Below are 19974 nucleotides of genomic sequence, written 5' to 3' on the forward strand. Positions count from 1 at the left end.
TACATATGTGTGTAAATATATCTGTTCAGACCTTTCATGGAAAACTTTTCACATAACTGCAATTATTTGATCATACTGTGCCTTTATAGAGATGTGCTATAGCTTCAAAGATATGCCTTTGTCTTTTAAAGTCTGTATTATATATTAAGAAACATGCAGCAGAGTGAGTTCATTTTGATAAGCACTAGCTTTAAAAGCAGTGGTAACTTCTAATGGCATTTGGCAATGTATGTGTAGATGTGCATAAAAATATAAATTCTTGCCGTCTGACATGGGTTTTTCTGGCTTTCTGTGCCTTGATCATTCATTGTTTTGCTCTTGGTCACCTAAACTTTCACCAGTTGAATTGTTTCCCCCCCCCCCCAGTTTGTGTTTTAACCAATTTTTGGTGTTTTTTTTTTTTTTCATATTCTATCATTCTGGTACAGGGCATTTCTGATCTGCAATTGTTCTGTAATATGTCTTAGTAAATTGTAAGTGATACTGAAAGTATGATATGTGTACTTACTTTGCTTATGGTATAGTGAAGTGTTTTTAAATCAAAACCTAGAGTTTTGAAATAGAAGAAAAGTAAATCTATTCTGTACTTACCTTACACATCGAATCTGTGCAGTCTGACTTTAAATACAAACTCTAAGAGCTTCCAGAAGTGTAATTTTTAGGGAAAATGTTTCTACTTTGTTGCACAGAAAGGTTTGCAGATCAGCATTGCTGACGACCAAAAAAAAAGTCATATACACATCATCTGATTTTTACTGTGCTTTCATGTTGCTGCGGTGAAATTCTGTGCATCAAAATAATTGGCCTTCATGTACTAGATGTGATTCAGTTACATCTTAAGTTTTTAAGGAAAATGTGCAAACTGAGTGAATTCTATTTTTTCCATATATTTTTATAGCTTTGTTGTCTCTGATAGCATTTCATTTGCCATCTTCTTTTTTCTGTTTATTAGTCAATCAGGAAAAAGTTGCATCTCTAAAGTTTTAAATTTACTCATCTTTATGCAGAACTATTTAGATAATAATTTTTTTAATATCCAGTTGTGACAAAGATCACTTAATTTTCTCAGAGCTTTACTTCACAGAAATGACTTTTCCCTCCAATACTTTTTTCTTCAAAGCAGTATTTATATATTTTAAAGAAAATTCCCAGTAAAGACATAGTTAAATCTTGTTCATGATGAAACATTTCAAAAAGCTCATTAAAATGTTTCCTCAATATTCATGTTTATTGTATTAGAGTCTGCAGTAACAGGAGGAATCTTTAAGTTTCATTAGTACCTCTTAATGTGAACAAATATCTATTTGAAGAGTTGTCAGAAACTTTGAAATTCTACTTAATTTTATTCAGTATCCTTAGATAACTACACTCTTATTAGAATTGCACACAATCATTTGCTTTAGAATGATTTTAATTGTAACTTAAAAAACAAACGCATGTCTATTCTTTGGCTTTAAATGAAACCTAAAATAAATCCCTTGGAACTTTTTTTAGATATGTATTTAACATATCTGTGCTTATTTACAGAAGATATATACTTGTTTGTAGAAAAATTGATAGACATCCCACATTTGTAAGATACTTAAAACATACTTCTTCAACATCTTAATGAAAGAATATATTCACTGTTTCTGTATGTTGATTTAAAACATTATTCTAGATAAATACTTTTTTTTAATCCTAAGATTTTCTTTAACTGTATTTGCTGAACTTCATCTAAGTTTTGTCTTTTCCCCTAAATTATGTCACCTGGAAACATTCCATTCCATTTCCTACCTAGACTGAGTGAAGCACAACACCCAAGGTTTTTATTTGCCTAAATGAGAGTCTGCCATAGATTTTATTTTTAAATAGAGCTATTCCTTGTCAGACAGCTAGAACATGTGATCAGTAGTCCCCTGTATTCTAAAACTATGGAAAACATTCACCAGTTTGCTTGCAAATCAACTCTGCTGCATGCGTTCACAAGTTTCATAAAGATTGCATGCTTTCTGTTTTCAATACAAATTGTATTTTTTTTCCATACCCATCCTTGCTTTTTATTTTTTATTTTTGTTTCCCTTTTCTTGGTTGGATGCCTGTGTGTGTTTATTCCAAATCCCTGTCCAGTCCTGGAGTTTGAACTACGGAAAGCCAAGGAGACCATTCAGGCCCTCCGAGCCAACCTGACAAAGGCTGCAGGTGGTGTACATACAACTTTTTTGAGACTTTTTCTACTTTGACAATGTAGAAGTAGCTGAGATATTTTAAAATGTAAAAGAGTAAAATATTATTTGTATTTTCTTCCACCAGAACATGAAGTTCCTTTACAGGAACGAAAAAATTACAAATCAAGTCCTGAAATTCAGGTGGGTGAATGACAGATCTAAAAGTATCTTCCATGTGAAATGGAGCACAAGTATTGAAAGCAGAAGACTTACAGTACTGTTTCCATCTTCTGTCTGTCTCTAGGAGCCAATCAAACCTCTTGAAAAGAGAGCTCTAAACTTCTTAGTCAATGAATTTTTATTGAAGAATAACTACAAGCTGACATCAATAACGTTTTCAGATGAAAATGATGATCAGGTACAGTTTCTTTTTTTTACAATAATTTGTTTCCTTTCTAATTTATAATGTACTTATTTCTTTTATCTAGCTTTAATTTTTTTTAAAGTTATACATACAGTAAAATTCCATAACACCAAAATACTGAATAGAAAAGAAAGAACATTTGAAATTGATGAAGATTGGTTTCTATTTTAAGAAATTAGAAAAAGAAAACTAACTGAAGTCCAAAGAAATTAAAAGGAAGAAAATATTAAAAATGAGAACGTATCAGTGATACGGAGAAGGCAATGGCACCCCACTCCAGTACCTCTTGCTTGGAAAATCCCATGGACGGAGGAGCCTGTTAGGCTGCAATCCATGGGGTCGCTGAGTTGGACACGACTGAGCGACTTCACTTTCACTTTTTACTTTCATGCATTGGAGAAGGAAAGGGCAGCCCACTCCAGTGTTCTTGCCTGGAGAATCCCAGGGACGGGGGAGCCTGGTGGGCTGCCGTCTATGGGGTCGCACAGAGTTGGAAACGACTGAAGTGACTTAGCATAGCATCAGTGATATAGGCAACAGAGAACAACAGAGAAAAATTAATAATAACAAAAAACTGGGTTTTTGAGGTTAATGAAATTGGTAAACCTCTAGCCTGACTTATTAAGAAAAAGCGACATGAAGCAAATTATCAGAATCTGGAATGAGCAAAGTTATATCACTATAGATATCTACTAGACTTTTAAGGAAGAAGTAAAGTAAATGAGCAAGGTTATATCACTGTAGATACCTACCAGATATTTAAGGAAGAAGTAATACCACTTCTCCACAAACTCTTCTAGAAATTGAAGAGAAGGGAATTGTTCATAACTCATTCTATAAGACCAGCATAATTCTGATTTCAAAACCAGATACAGACCTGGCTAACAAAGAAAATTGCAGGCTCATTTTCCTCATAAGCATGGATATAGAAATTCTATATAACATTTTACTATATTAAATCCAACAGTGTGTAAAAGTGCTAATACACAATGACCAAATGGTTTATCTGAGGAACATAAGATTGATTAGTCCAAAAATCAGTCATTGTAATTCACCATTTTAAGAAACTTTTCAAAAGAGAAATGATATGATCAGCTCAAAACACTTGACACAATCAAACATGTCTTTCCTGTAAAAACTTTAAAGAAATTAGGAATTGTGAGGAATTTCCTCAGATTCATAAAAGACATTTATAGAAAAACTATCACTAACAACATACTTAATGATGAATGATAAGGAATAGATAAGGACTAAAACAGGAATATCTGCTCTCACTACTTCTATTGAACATCATACTGAGGAATCTAGCCAGTACAAGGCAAGAAAAAAAAATAAAAGGCATATATTTTGGAAAAGAAGAAAGAAAACTTTCACTGGTAACATGATTCTATGTATCGAAAATCCTATAGACTGCTTATAGTGTTAAACACTATAATAAGTGATGATAGACAAGCTGTAGGATTCAAGGTCAGTAAACAAAAATGAATTGTATTTCTGTATGCTAGCAACAAATAAACATTCAATTTTAAAGATAACATTTATAAAAGTATCAAAAAAATAGGAAATACTTAGGGGTAAATATGATGAAGGATTATGCACTGAAAACTATTATACATGCTGAGAGAAAATAAAGAAGACATAAAGAAGAGACATATTGTGCTAATAGATAAGATTCAGTATTGTCAAAGTATCCATTTCTGTAAATTGATTTGTACTTTTAATACAATCCTAATGATCTCGCCAGCTTTTTTTGTAGAGGTTAGCTGATTCTAAAATTTCTGTGGAAATGGAAATAACATAGTATAGCCAAAACAACTTTAATAAAGAATACAAACTTAGGGGACTTCAACTAGCTGACTTTAAGATATTATAGTTCAGACAGTATCTTACTGACATAAACATAGACAGATCATTGGAACTTAGTGGAGAGTCAAGAGATTAGCTCACACATAGATGATCTTTTGATGTCTAACAAAGCACAAAGTAAACCCCATTCAGAAAGTATAGTCTCTTTTACAATTGGTACTGTAACATTTCGATATCTATATACCTCCAAAAATGAACTTTGAACCATACCTCACACCATACACAAAAAGTCATTCAAATGGATCATGGATTTAAATGTAAATTCTAAAGCCATAAGGCTCCTAGAAGAAAACATGGAAAAATTCATTGCAACCCTGGAAGGCAGGCCAAGATTTCTTATATATGACACCAGAAGTATGGTGTTCTTCATCAGATATTTGTTCTCATCAAAGTCAATAGCTTCTACTCTTTGAAAGCAACTCTAAACAAATGAAAAGATGAGCCATAGATTAGGTAAAATATTTCAAGTAACATATCTGATAAAGAATTTCTATCCAGAATATTTAAAGAATTCTATAAAATGAATAATAAAAAAAGACCCAATTTTTAAAAGAATGGACAAAAAATTTATATAGATGATTTTATAACAAACATATATACATGATTTATAAAAAATATAGATGATTTATAACAAAGAACCTATATGGATATCAAATAAGCACATGAAAAAAGATGTTCTACATCTTTAGTCATTAGGTAGATAAAAATTAAGTCACAATGAAATCCCATAGCACACTTATTAGAATGTTTAACTGAGACTGTACCAAGTCTTGGCAAAGATGTGGAGTAAGTAGAAATATCATCATTGCTCATGGGAATCCAAAATGGTACAGTCACTTTGGAACATTTTTTAGCAAGCTATTTTAAAAAAATTAAAACCTTCACCACCTATATGACTTGATCATTCTGTTTCTAGATATTACAGTCCAAGAGAAGTGAAGGGAGATGTTCATACCAAGACTCCTACGCAGTGTTCACACCAACTTTATTTGTAATAGCTGACATTAGGGAGACAACCCAAGTATCCAAAAGCAGGCAGTTGAATAAAAAATTCTGATGTATCGTTACATCAAATGCTAACTCAGCAATAAAAAAAAATGAACCTCTGACAGATGCAACATAGATTACTCTGAAAATCAATAATCTGGATGAAAGAAACCAGGCAAATAGAGTACTTGCTGTATGCTTCCACTTATATAAAATGCTAAGAAACATAAACCTGTAACAGTGATGGAAAACAGAGCAGTATTTTGCCTAGGAACGGGGCATACGTGAGGAAAAAGGGGGAAGTTTTGCAAGCGGCCGGTCAAACTCTAGGGAGTGAGCAAGTTCATCTTTTTTTTTTCCATAGCTTTGGTGTTTAATCTTTTTTCTTTTTTTTCTCTGCTTTATTTGTTTATGTTTGGCTGTGCTGGGCCGTCATTGCTGCTCTGACTTTTCGCTCTTTGCAGCGAGTGGGGACTACTCTTCAGTCGCAAAACTCGGACTCTGGGGGTGTGGGCTCCAGTAGTTGCAGAACATGGGCTCAGTAATTACAACTCCCAGGCCTGAGATCAAACAGGCTCAGTAGCTGTGGCACACAGGCTTAGTTGCTCCATGACAAGTGTGATCTTCCCAGATCAGGGATCGAACCTGTGTCTCCTGCATTGGTAGGCAGATTCTTTACCACTGAGCCACCAGGGAAGCCCCCAAGTTCATCTTCTTGATTGCAGTGGTCTCTTCAGGTGTGTAGTCAGATGTCAAAACTTAGCAGATGGCACATTTTAAGTTAGCTTGTGGATTTAAGACTTCCCTGGTGGCTCATATGGTAAAAGTGTCTGCCTACAATGCGGGAGACCCAGGATTGATCCCTGGGTTGGGAATATCTCCTGGAAAAGGAAATGGGAACCCACTCCAGTATTCTTGCCTGGAGAATCCCATGGACAGAGGAGCCTGGCGGGCTACAGTCCCTGGGGTCGCAAAGAGTCAGATTTAAATTGTGCCGTTTGTTACTTATTAACTATATACCCCAATAAAGCTATTTTACAAAGGGCAGTGCAAGTGCTCCTCAGTTCCTTCTTCTTTAGCCACTGGATGCTGCTCAGTGGTATCTCACCCGACCTTAAAGCAGCTCTGTCCTAGGGCCCTCACAGCTTTCACATTTCGCCTCTGGCTAAAAGGTAAGACTTTTTACCTGAATTTATCTTTGATCATTTATCTTAGTGGCCTGGTTTTATCTTAATGGCTCTGAGATTACCTAAGATTATCCCTGACTAGCCTATAATCTTCTTGAGGCTAAACGAATCTCTTGTTCATCTCTGCCTGCGTGTATAGTAGCACTCGGTACATACTTACTGATAGTTCTCTTACATTCTTATCTGCATATAATCATTATCTTACTGTTTTTTGGTTCCCTCTTGCCAGTTCTTTCCTTTACTTCCTATCCTTCCTTTCTGTGGTGCTATGTGAAATTTTCTTATTATAAATAAAGTCTTTATTTTCAACTTCTCTCTGAATATCCCTTTTTGTTTGTTTTTTTAAATTTTATAAATGTATTATTTTTTAATTCTTTGGTTGTGGTGGGTCTTTGTTGTTGCACGCGGGCTTCTTCTAGTTGTGGCGAGCTGGGTCACTTCATTCTGGGGTGCATGGGTTCCTCACTCCTTGGTTCCTCTTGTTGCGGAGCACAGGCTCTAGGTGCGCAAGTTTCTGTAGTTGCGGGTGGCAGGCTCAGCCGTTGTAGCCCTCGCGTTCTAGAGCTTGCCCTCAGTAGTTCCAAGGCATGTGGAATCTTCCCGGACCAGGGACGAAACCCAGGTCCCCTACATTGGCAGGCAGGCTCTCATCCACTGTGCTACTAGGGAAGTCCAGAATATCCTTCTTGCTGTAAAGAAAGCTTGTCTCTCCACTGAGTACCCTGTTTCCCTTATTTTCCAAGTATGAGGTGGGGGTGCATCTCACACTCCTAGACACTTCCTGACTCCCAGGATGTTATTCACCGGGCACATACACTTTGACATTATCACACAATTATGTTGAGTTTTCAAGATAGTAGCAATAAGGAAAAGATACATCTCAAAAATGCAAGATAAAACCACCACGTAGATTTTTTTATGTTACTGTTTTTTATCTTTTAGGATTTTGAACTATGGGATGACGTAGGATTAAATATTCCAAAACCTCCAGACTTACTGCAACTCTACCGAGATTTTGGAAATCATCAAGTAACTGGGAAAGACCTTGTGGACGTGGCCAGTGGTGTAGAAGAAGACGAATTAGAAGCTCTGACACCAGTTTTAGGCAACCTTCCTTCAACCCTTGAAACTCCTCAGACTGTAGAGGTGAGAGGTATTAATAATCAAGTCCACAAAAAGTGTTTAAGCCATGTAAAAGCAGACTATGAGATGTTGAGTTTCTGTTTTTCTCCCATTTTGATTTTAGAACTCCTTGCTAGTACAGAAATTAGAAGATAAAATTAGTTTATTAAATAGTGAGAAATGGTCTTTGATGGAACAAATCAGAAGACTTGAAAGGTTAGTACTTAATCATCATTTCTATAAAACCTCTTAAAATTATTAAAGAAATTGACAAATTATATAAACATATAAGATAATATTTCAGTTGTAAGGCATAATTTTTCATATTCTAATACTTCTGGGGAAAAAAATCTTATAATTGTGTATATACTTAATGTGTTCTTCACTGCCAAAAGTTGTTAATCACTGTAATAATCATAAAATCATATATGTCTTAGAACCAAGGAGTAAGATATTTTTTACTTTCTTCAGGTTGTATCAGTAGTAATAAAGGAACTTCTTCGTGCTAGTGTTATACATATTTTCCATTCATTATTTCATTTAATTCTTATACTCATGATGTGGGTTAGATGGAATTTTCCACATCTCACACACGAAGAAGGCTAAGTGATAATCCAAAGCATAGTTTATAAAAATATTTTTATGTTTTGTTGTAAGAGTTTGTGGCTACATTTCTATATGAAGCATCAATATCTGTGGTACAGAAAAGATTAATTAGTTGCCAAATCACTTTCTATTAATATGTTATACTTTTAAATCATTAAACCCAGTATGAGGTTTATGCTATTGCCAAAGTCTTAAAAAATACAATTTTCTTCTCTAATAATTTGTCTTTCTTTTACAGTGAAATGGACTTCCTCAAAAATGAACACTTTGCCAGCCCTGTAGTTTGTGACTCTGTTCAGCCTTCTTTGGATCAGTCTCCCCACAAAGACTCTGAAGACAGTGGACAGAATTCAGTTATAAATAGTTTGGACAAGGGAGAAAACAAGGATGTCCATCTTTCAAAATCAGATGAAGTTGATTCTACTGTTCCTAAAGAGACTTTCCCGCATTCTTTCCCCAGGAGAGAAAGAGAAGGAATACCATCTTCTTCTCCATCAAGTAAAAACACAGTCCATTTTGATAAACCCAATAGGTTAGTATGTGTCCTGTGTTTTGAAATGCATCTTTCAGCTATTTAGTACATTCTCAAACTAGAAGAGTTTCAGTTGTTATTTTGCATATCAGATACATGAATTTTTATGTGTCTGGCATGAACTTAACACATAGCAGAGTCCACATCACTGTGAAAAATCACAAGTAATTACTAAGTTAAATTGTGTTGCAGAGAAGTAGACCATGAGTGAACTAGGTCCTGTTTTAGCTCAGTGCTTAAACCCATAAACAACATGCATGCTCTCTGGGCTGTATTGTACCCAGTGCTTTTACCTTCTCTGTGTTCTACAATCATTATCAGATTCAGTAGAAAGTTTTGATATTAAATAGTTGCCTTTACTAAAAAGGTGATTAGTTCTTGATCTTAGTCCTTTTTTCTGTTTCTGCTTCCATTAGTAACATTGTGTCATTAATATTATCTTAATTCATTTAATTTTTATTGAATCACAATGATTGAACTTAGATGAGCAAAGCAGGGTCCCTTGCCCATCATGATTATGTTTTCTAGTAGAGGAGACAAAAAGTGTTTACATTATAATGTGGAAAAAGAATATTCTCTGAGAGTGGAATATTTATTGAGTTCTTTTTATATATCAGACACAGTTCTAAACGCTTTACATATGCTAGCTTAGTTAATCCTCACACACACCCTGTGATGCATTCTGAGCCAGTCATACTTCCTCCTCCTAATAAATGGAGGAGTATTATAGCAAGTGTTGGGATGTAATAGGAAAGCATGACTAATTTGTTTTAGACTTAAAGGTACTCATTATTAGTGAGAAGTATTTGATTTTTTTTTTCCAAAGCAAACTTTTTGACTCATATGCCACAACTTTGTGTGTGGTTGTGTGTGTGTGTGTATGTGTAGGTATTATGAGGGGGTCACAGGATTGAAATAGACATGGCCCAGTCTTCAAAGTGCATTTAATCTAATATGGTTAAGATATAGTCATAAAAATAATGCAGTGGCATTTATAGTAGTTCCATATATCTCCTCTATACTCCAAAGCCACTCTCAGGAGAAAGATGATTGTTAAATTTGTCCAGCTAACTTTTTTAGCTCTTAACTGTGTGTCAGGCAATGTCAATGAAGAGTTTGAAGTTTAAAGAAGAGTGAAAGTGTTAGTTGCTTGTCATGTCTGACTCTCTGGGACCCCATGCACTGTAGCCTGCCAGTCTTCTAGCTGCTGCTGCTGGCAAGTCACTTCAGTTGTGTCCAACTCTGTGCGACCCCATAGACGGCAGCCCACCAGGCTCCCCCGTCCCTGGGATTCTCCAGACAAGAATACTGGAGTGGGTTGCCATTTCCTTCTTCAATGTATGAAAGTGAAAAGTGAAAGTGAAGTCACTCAGTCGTGTCTGACTCCTAGCGACCCCATGGACTGCAGCCTACCAGGTTCCTCCGTCCATGGCATTTTCCAGGCAAGAGTACTGGAGTGGGGTGCCATTGCCTTCTCTAAATGAAGCCACTAGAGGAGCCCAAATGAAGAGTATAATAACAGTAACCAAACATATGGTACCCTTCGGTTACAGACTTTACAGTATGAGAGAGACTGTCAGGCAATTATAATATTGTAAAACGTAGTAATATGAGAGAAGTTCAGCTTGCTTGGGGAACACACAATCAGGGTACCTAACCTAGTCGTCAGAGTAGGAAAGATTTCAGGGAAGAAGTATTTTCTAACTTTATACCTAATGAGTAAGAAGTGAACCAGGCCAAGAGATAAGAGGAAGTCTTCCCACTAAAAGGGACTAATAGGAGCAGAAGAACACTGCACTTGGAAGCAAGAAAGGGTTTATGAAGACCGAAGCAAAGCATGCAGATGAGAAGACAACAGAAGGGGAAGTCGGAGAATTAAGCTGAGACCAAGTCACATAAGCTGTGTTAACTCATTTTAGAGACTTGGAACATGATGGTATCTAAGTTTTAAAAGAAGGTAGGGAAAACCACTAGACCATTCAAGTATGAACTAAATCAAATCCCTTATAATATACAGTATAAGTGGGAAATAGATTTAAGGGACTAGATCTGATAGTGTCTGATGAACTATGGACAGAGGTTCCTGACATTGTACAGGAGACGGAGCAAGACCATCCCTAAGAAAAAGAAATGCAAAATGACTCTCTGGGGAGGCCTTATAAATAGCTGTGAAAAACAAAGGAGAAGAGGAAAGATATACCCATTTGAATGCAGAGTTCCAAAGAATAGCAAGGAGAGATAAGAAAGCCTTCCTCAATGATCAGCGCAAAGAAATAGAGGAAAACAATAGAATGGGAAAGACCAGAGAACTCTTCAAGAAAATTGGAGTTTCCAAGGGAACATTTCATGCAAAGATGGGCTCAATGAAGGACAGAAATGGTATGGGCCTAACAAAAGCAGAAGATATTAAGAAGAGGTGGCAAGAATACATGGAAGAACTGTACAAAAAAGATCTTCATGACCCAGATGATCACTATGGTGTGATCACTCACCTAGAGCCAGACATCCTGGAATGTGAAGTCAAGTGGGCCTTAGGAAGCATCACTGTGAAGAAAGCTAGTGGAGGTGATGGAATTCCAGTTGAGCTATTTCAAATCCTAAAGGATGATGCTGTGAAAGTGCTGCACTCAATATGCCAGCAAATTTGGAAAACTCAGCAGTGGCCACAGGACTGGAAAAGGTCAGTTTTCATTCCAATCCCAAAGAAAGGCAATGCCAAAGAATGCTCAAACTACCGCACAATTGCTCTCATCTCACACGCTAGTAAAGTAATGCTCAAAATTCTCCAAGCCAGGCTTCAACAATATGTGAACTGTGAACTTCAGATGTTCAAGCTGGTTTTAGAAAAGGCAGAGAAACCAGAGATCAAATTGCCAACATCCTCTGGATCATGGAAAAAGCAAGAGAGTTCCAGAAAAGCATATATTTCTGCTTTACTGACTATGCCAAAGCCTTTGACTTGTGGATCACAATAAACTGTGGAAAATTCTGAAAGAGATAGGAATACCAGACCACCTGACCTGCCTCTTAAACCTGTATGCAGGTTAGGAAGCAACGGTTAGAACTGGACATGGAACAACAGACTGGTTCCAATTAGGAAAAGGAGTACTTCACGGCTGTATATTGTCACCCTGCTTATTTAACTTATATGCAGAGTACATCATGAAAAACACTTGGCTGGAGGAAGCACAATCTGGAATCAAGATTGCCGGGAGAAATATCAATAACCTCAGATATGCAGATGACACCACCCTTATGGCAGAAAGTGAAGAACTAAAGAATCTCTTGATGAAGGTAAAAGAAGAGAGTGGAAAAGTTGGCTTAAAGCTCAACATTCAGAAAACTAAGATCGTGGCATCTGGTCCCATCACTTCATGGCAAATAGATGTGGAAACAGTGGCAAACTTTATTTTTGGGGGGTTCCCAAATCACTGCAAATGGTGATTGCAGCCATGAAATTAAAAGACGCTTACTCTTTGGAAGGAAAGTTATGACCAACCTAGACAGCATATTAAAAAGCAGAGACATTACTTTGCCAACAAAGGTCCATCTAGTCAAGGCTATGGTTTTTCCAGTAGTCATGTATGCATGTGAGAGTTGGATTATAAAGAAAGCTGAGCCCCGAAGAATTGATGCTTTTGAACTGTGGTGTTGGAGAAGACTCTTGAGAGTTCCTTGGACAGCAAGGAGATCCAACCAGTCTATCCTAAAGGAGATCAGTCCTGAGTGTTCATTGGAAGGACTGGTGTTGAAGCTGAAACTGCAATACTTTGGCCTCCTGATGTGAAGAGCTGACTCAATGGAAAAGACACTGATGCTGGGAAAGATTAAAGGCAGGAGGAGAAGGGGACGATGAAGGATGAGATGGTTGGATGGCATTACTGACTCAATGGACATGAGTTTGAGTAAACTCTGGGAGTTGGTGATGGACAGGGAGGCCTGGCGTGCTGCAGTCCATGGGGTCGCAAAGAGTTGGGCATGACTGAGCGACTGAACTGAACTGAAGTTTTAGAAAGAGTCCTCTAGAGTAGTGGTAATTAGAGGGTAGCAAGAACCGAAACTCGTGGGATATCTGTTGGAAGAGTCCAAGAAAGAAATGGTGGAATTTCCTGTATTGGAAAGACGTAGATAGATTTGTAAGATAGTTAGAAGGTAAAAAAAATTGATTGGATTAGGAGGTTAAAACTAAGGGAAGGATAAAGGCTTTCTGGCTTGGGCAGTTAGATGCCTTGTAGCTCCCTCCGCTGAAAGATTAGGGGAGTGGGGACATAATGAGCAAACAGGCTTCAGCTTTGGCACACTAAGTCCATAATCAGGTGCTCCTGAGGGCTACTTTGTGGTGTATACTAAATAACCTTTGTTATGTAACCTTAGATGTGATGTCACCCCTTCTCTTTGTAGATTGAGCACATAAAATACAACCCATAGTTACAATATTATGAATACTATTACATAGAGACCAGTGTTATTTTACAAATATAAATGTTTTAACCTTCTTTATTAAACATAAATAGGCTAATATTTTCAATTACAAAAAATCCTTCATTTAAAATATATGTGAACATTGAATGAGCCTCTCCTTCATTTATTTTTAATTTTTTATTCTTTTATGAGGGTTCCTAACATTGAGGGTTATCATTATCATGATACAGATCTGCAAAACTTCTCAGCAACATACCAGGTTAGCCTTTGCAGCCACCCTTTACCTTTCTGGGACCATAGAGAATTAGGGAAGGGGGGAAAAAAATCCTCATTTCAGGTTTTGCAAACACTTTCTGTAGTCATTGACCTGCCATACAACTTCAGGTTTAATCTGTTAACATTTATAAGACATTCATTCACATAATATCAGCTCCTTTAAGCTCAGCTGCTGCTGCTAAGTCGCTTCAGTCGTGTCCGACTCTGTGCGACCCCATAGACGGCAGCCCACCAGGCCCCGCCGTCCCTGGGATTCTCCAGGCAAGAACACTGGAGTGGGTTGCCATTTCCTCCTCCAATGCATGAAAGTGAAAAGTGAAAGTGAAGTCGCTCAGTCGTGCCCGCTGTTGCTATTCCTTTTTCCCTGTATGATTCTCCAGTGAAGTGACCTTAAATCTTTTGTGGCTAAGAAATTCAAACATGTGTGAGGTAGGATTCAAGTAATGATGGGAATTAAAACCTGCAACTTAGTTTCTCCTTAAACGCCAGTTTAACTATTCGATATTGTCCCATTTTCCATCATTGTTTTCTTCTAGGAAGTTGTCTCCTGCTTTCCATCAAGCACTACTCTCTTTCTGTCGAATGTCAGCAGATAGTCGTTTAGGATCAGAGGTAAGTTATACCAGATTCCTGCAACTTTCTTAAAACATTCCGTTTTTCTTCTTAGCATTTTACCCAAAAAATAATTGTAATACAACTCTGTTTCAAGTAAAAAAATCTAAGAAATAATTCCAAAGTTTTCTGCTTTCAAGCAAAGTAGTTGATTATTTTTATCTTTGGATTAAAGCTCTGTTTAGTAAGACAGTGACTCTATACAGTATAGTTTTAATTTTTTATGTCTACCAACCTACAATTATATGCCTCTTTATGGTGTAATTTAGAAAACCAAGTCAGGTGTATATATTATTTATAACTTCAGTTATTTTTAGATTACTCCATTTTTAATTTCTCTAGGATTGATTGTCTTTGATTGCAGAGTAAATTGTCTCTCAGATTTCTTTTCATCAAGTCCTTTGTAACTGTTATTGCAGGCTTATCTTAAAAGGGTATTTTTTTCTCCTTTCTTTATACTTCTCCCTTTCTATTAATACCTTTCTTGCGGTTGGTTCCACGTCACCTCTTCTGAGCGTCTGTCCCACAGTGTTGTTAACAATCTGGAGCTAGAGAATGGTTTGGATGCAGTCTGCAGTTCTCATTGTAAGACTCGGGCAGCCCCCATGGACTTCCCCTTGCATGTGTTTTCATTATACAAGCTTCTCTTTCGCCTTAACCAAAGATCGTGACTTTGTGGGTACCTTTCCCCCCAGAACAAAGATTAAAAGCCATTGAGGCTGCCCCAGTCCTGTGTTACCGCTATTTGTTCCCAGAACTGAAGCCTAGTAAGCCTCCTTGTCTGCTCCCTTGCTTCTTCCTAGTGTTTTAAATCCTTTTCTGGTCTACAAAAATGTCTGTCCTGTTTGGAATCTCAGGTTGTTCTTGTTTTTGTTTTCCTCCTCATAAATTGTCCTTTTGAATGTGTGTTTGAAACAGAAGTGACAGGGTCCAGACCGTAGCCGTGAAGCCCCGTCGCGCACACGGCCCTCCAGCGCAGCCTTGACTAACCCTGTGGTCTTCCAGGTGTCTCGGATTGCGGACAGTGAGGCGAGCGTCATGCTGATGCTGGGGCGCTGCCTGCCGCACATCGTCCCTAACGTGCTGCTGGCCAAGAGAGAGGTGAGACCCAGAGAAGTACTGTCGTCCCTAGACCATCATGTTGTCCATTTTTCGTCATTTTGAAGTTTAGTGTTATATTTTTATTTTGTTAAAGTCTATTACTTGCAATCATATTCTTACTTTTGTGCATGCATCTCTGCTCCTAGAGAATGGTTTTACACCTCTGTCAGGTGAGTTCAGTAAAACTGCATGGATTCATGTTTTCCAATTTTGCTTAAAGCATCATTAGCTTCTGCAACACTAACTATTACTGTAGGTCCATCTACGTGCCGTGAACACTGTCCGTTCTCTGCATCACCAGTTACCTAGTTTATTTGATCTCTCTCTATATATGATACGTGTGACTTGCCTACAGAAGTAGACAGTCTTGGGATTGAACATTAATAGGGACTAATAATATAACTCTTTTCTTGTACTTGTAGTTACCTCTTATTAGTGTTAGTTTTATTGTATTTGTTTGGCAGTAGATAGACTTGTCTTAGAATAGGATAGTTATAATATTGTCTGCAATAACTTTTGAGAGTATCTTTTTCATTTTTCTTGTAGCTAACCTGTTGTTGACAGATGCTTTAAATGTCTAAAATAGAGTAGCAGATTTATTTTGGTACACATTGCCTATGTTATAAGCCATAAATACTATAGAAAGTATTCTTTAGAGTTATATTTCGTCATTAAAAGATTAAGGAAAAATTATCTGTAATCTCATTTAAATAGTGAATGATTTATTTGCAAACAAGTTTATTTATTTGAATTATTCAATTTATGAAATCAATTTGCAATTCACAAATTTTTTAAATAGGTTAAGAATATTATTGAACGTGTCCTACAAGTTTTCTTTTGTTATCCTCTTAATCTTTACCACTGGTTTTAATCATAATTCATGGGACCTACAGTATGATAGGTACACAGTGCATTGGCAAAACCCATATGAGAGCTTATCCTTAATTATCTGTTTAGCACAAGAAATTTGTACTGATCCTCAAGAAAACATATATGTAGAGCTTTAGTAATTCTTATACCTATAGGTATTTTTAATTTAAAAATGATAAACATGACTGTTTTCTTACTGATGGTTTTATTTTACCTAACATTTAAGAATGGTTGTGTGAGATATTAAGAAGTGAAAATTTTCTGTGTCTTGAAGGATCAGTGTCCAATTTCAGATTGTTTTGCAGTTCTGCCTGGCAGAATGGTGTTTGAGCTTCTTTTTCCTTTTTCAGCTTGTAACATATTCTGTGCAGTGCATTAATGTTTGCATCCCTTTTACTATGTTTCCTTAAGATAATATTTAAAATAGCATAGAAACCTAATTGTTATGAAATGCAGTTTAAGCTTTTTTTTAATTTTTATTTTCCCTTTTTTAATCATAAAAAACTCTACCACTAAAATCTGATTGTACTGCATGAAGTTTTTATAAATTTGCATCATCAGTAATCAGATATATTATATATATAAATATATATATAAGCATATATTTATATATACATGTATATTTTATTTGTGGTATGATGTTTACTTTTCTGGCTGATTTTAAGTTTTTTATATATAAAAATATTTTTATACTTATAATTTCATGAAGAATTGATCACTTATCTTTGTTTATTTATTTGTATCATATTTTGTTTTATTGGAAATTTTACCATTTTTAATATACCAGAGTTGTATTCCCTCAAAATTAAATTGGTAAATAATGAGGTTTATCTTGCCTTTCTTTGAAACTAATCCCAGGGCATAAAAGCACAAAACTTTTATTTGATTTTATCCTTTGATATTGGATTACTTGTATTTAATATTTTACCCTAGTTCCATAAATTTATATTTTTTAAAAGGTCTTATGATTTAAGAGTTAATATTTTTGCTTTTTCTTATTTCTCAATTTTTTGTATTCATCAGTATAAGCCTTTTTATTGATATGTGACTACAATTAAAATGTCCATTTGTATGATTCATCATAGCAATAGCCTAGATAATTTAAAAAGTAAAGCATTAAAAATAGAGTATAAGGTTTGATTAAATAATGCATATTCATGGGCTAACATCTTTTGAATATGAAAAGATGTACAATACGAGCTTTTATTCCCCTGTCCCTGAGCTGTCATCTCACATGCAGTAAAATTTAGTAAATCCTTTGCCCATTTTTTAAGTGGATTGTTTGTTTTTGAATTGTAAGAGTTCTTACAATTCTGGATATTAAACTCTGACCTCATATATGATTTGCAAGTATTTTCTTCCGTCCTGTAGTTGATGTTGTCCTTAAATGGACAGATGTTTTTCATTTCTGTGAAATCTGATTTCTCTATTTTTTTCTTTTGTTGCTGATGTTTTTGGTATGCATCTAAGAATCCATTGCCAAAGCTGAAGTCAGAAAGATTTACCCCTATGTTTTCTTCTAATAGTTCTATACCTTTAGCTCCTGTATTTAGGTGACTGACCCCTGTTTGTGTTTTGTTTTTTGTTAATGTATGGAGTGAGGCAGGAGTTCAGAACTGGACTCTTTTCATGAAGTCACCCAGGTGTCCCAGCACCATTTGTTGGGGAGACAGTTGCTTCTTTACTGAATGGTCATGGCACCTTTGTCAAAAATCAGTTTGATGTAGATGTTTGGATTCATTTCTATACTTTGAATTCTGTACCATGGGTCTTTATGTTTATCTTTATGCCTGTTCCACTCTATTTTGATTGCTATAGCTTTACAGTAAGTTTTGAAATTAGAAAGTATGAGTCTTCCAGATTTGTTCTCTTTACACTATCATTTAGCCATTTAGGGCCCTTTTTGGTTTCATATAATGGGATGCTCAGTTTTGGTCTCTGCCATAAAAGTCATTTGAATTTTGATAGAAATTGCACTGAATCTGTGGATCACTTTGAGGAATATTGACATTCAAACAGCATTAACTCTTGTATTTTATGAACAGGAAATTCTTTATAGTATTTGCACACAGAATGTCTTAAGAATTGTTCCTCCTGTTCTGTTCTTTCAAAGAGTTGAGTACAATCTGTATTAATAATTCTTAAAATGTGTTTTAGAATTTATAAGCAAAGTCATCTGATCCTAGAGGTTTTTTAACTTTTGATTCAGTCTATTTGCCTGTTACAGGTCTGTTTTGATTTTCTGTTTCTTCTTGTGTCAGTTTTGGTCATTTTTGTGATTCTCGGAGTTAGTTCATGTATTGATTATCTAACTTGTTGGTAGACCATTGTTTATGGTATTCACTTATAATCCTTTTGATTTTTTTGTTACTAATGTCTTCTCCTTTATTTCTGATTCTAATTATTTGTATCTTCTCTATTTTTCTCTGTCAGTTAAGGTAAAAGATTGTCAATTGTATTGATCCTTTCAAAGAGCCAACTTCTGATGTTGTTGATTCTGTTTTTTCTCGTTCCTATATTTCACTTACCTCTGCTGTAATCTTTATTATTTTCTTCTTTCTGCTGGCCTTTAGTTTCCTTTTTCTGGCAAGGTTGTTGAATTGGAATCTCATTTTTTTTAATGTGGGTGATTATGGCTATAAATTTCCCTCTGTGTTCTGCTTATGCTGCATCTCACATGTTTTAGTATGTTCTGTTTTTCATTTATCTCAAAGTATTTTAATTTCCTTAGTGATTTCTTTGACCCATTGGTTGTTTTAGAGTGTGTTGTGTGAAATGTATATCATTAAAGCTATAAAAAGAAAAAAGATAAAGGAGAGCACCAATTCCCTAAAAGCCTTAAAAATTAGCTAGTACCTCTAAAGACTTGTTCATCTTCTAAGAAACCAAACTTTACTCTTTTACGGTACCTTTTGTGGTTGCTCTGTGGTAAATTTTTCTTAAGAGTAGCGGTATGATTCTCAGTTACACGAGTGTGCTGTGCTAGTACAAGCATAGTAGAGTAAGTAGTAAGTTGCGAAAGTTTGGTCCACCTTCTTTGCCCACGTTGTGTTTGTGTGTATGTGTCTGGTAATTTTCAGAGTAAACCACATGCTCTTGAGCAGTATCAGAGTTTAAAAGTCACTTAAGTATTTCAGTTAAGCTTCCTAAAGGCTGAGACCTGGGAATTACAGATATTAATAATTCTAAGAATAGGTATTTTAGCAGCCCTTGAAGTATAAAACTTTTCCAGAGGTGAGTAATCTTGTCTTTTCCTTATATAAGTCTTTGTAATGTTTTTTTTCTTTATATGTTACTACCAACATCATGACAAATTTCAACTGAAAATCCAAATCCAAGGGTGTATACTTATCAACATTTGAATTATTATAATTCATTATTGCTTAATTCCTAGGAAAAAGACTAGATGAGAAAAATTTAGTAACAGCCATCTAAAATTTTTTCAAAGCTGAGGTTATAGGAAATATTTTCAGTGGAATAGTGAAGACAAGTGGTGATCTATAATTAATTGGACTGATATCACCTTTCTAGAATTGCAGAATTTTGCTTCCTGACCTGAAGTACTCACATATTTCCTCATTGGTATCTGATCTACGTGCAATACTTCCTTTTGTATTTTAGATTCCTTTCAGATCTTGGAGTTATTATCATATCAACATTCCCATACTTTTTTGAATTTTAAATTGTGCCTGATCTCATTTCCTACTTCATTTCTTTTCCCTTTAACATCTGATCACTCACATTGTTTTAGATCCTGTTTAGGTACTATTTTTTCTTCTGTGTTTGTAGTCTGAACACATACTAATCTTTAAAGACTAAGAA

The 19974-nt window shown here is 35.7% G+C and overlaps 1 protein-coding gene across 8 annotated transcripts in view; it reads left to right on the top strand.

The window, feature by feature from the left end:
- RELCH (RAB11 binding and LisH domain, coiled-coil and HEAT repeat containing) overlaps positions 1–19974 on the top strand; it is a 114244-nt gene that overhangs the window by 31888 nt on the left and 62382 nt on the right. For 4 of the 8 annotated variants that reach the window (XR_003508515.1, XM_027526270.1, XM_027526271.1 and 1 more), the window contains exons 3-11: positions 2110–2181; positions 2293–2348; positions 2452–2565; positions 7554–7757; positions 7858–7949; positions 8578–8871; positions 14106–14181; positions 15187–15282; positions 15429–15452. Coding sequence is in view for 7 of the 8 variants with exons in the window: in XM_027526270.1 (XP_027382071.1) it covers positions 2110–2181; positions 2293–2348; positions 2452–2565; positions 7554–7757; positions 7858–7949; positions 8578–8871; positions 14106–14181; positions 15187–15282; positions 15429–15452 (1028 nt within the window). In the remaining variant the exon portion in view is untranslated. The remainder of the gene's footprint in view (positions 1–2109; positions 2182–2292; positions 2349–2451; positions 2566–7553; positions 7758–7857; positions 7950–8577; positions 8872–14105; positions 14182–15186; positions 15283–15428; positions 15453–19974) is intronic. The other 4 variants (XM_027526273.1, XM_027526272.1, XM_027526274.1 and 1 more) reach the window with 3 other exon arrangements.

This window comes from Bos indicus x Bos taurus, chromosome 24, assembly GCF_003369695.1.
Source record: "Bos indicus x Bos taurus breed Angus x Brahman F1 hybrid chromosome 24, Bos_hybrid_MaternalHap_v2.0, whole genome shotgun sequence".
Classification (NCBI taxonomy): Eukaryota; Metazoa; Chordata; class Mammalia; order Artiodactyla; family Bovidae; genus Bos; species Bos indicus x Bos taurus.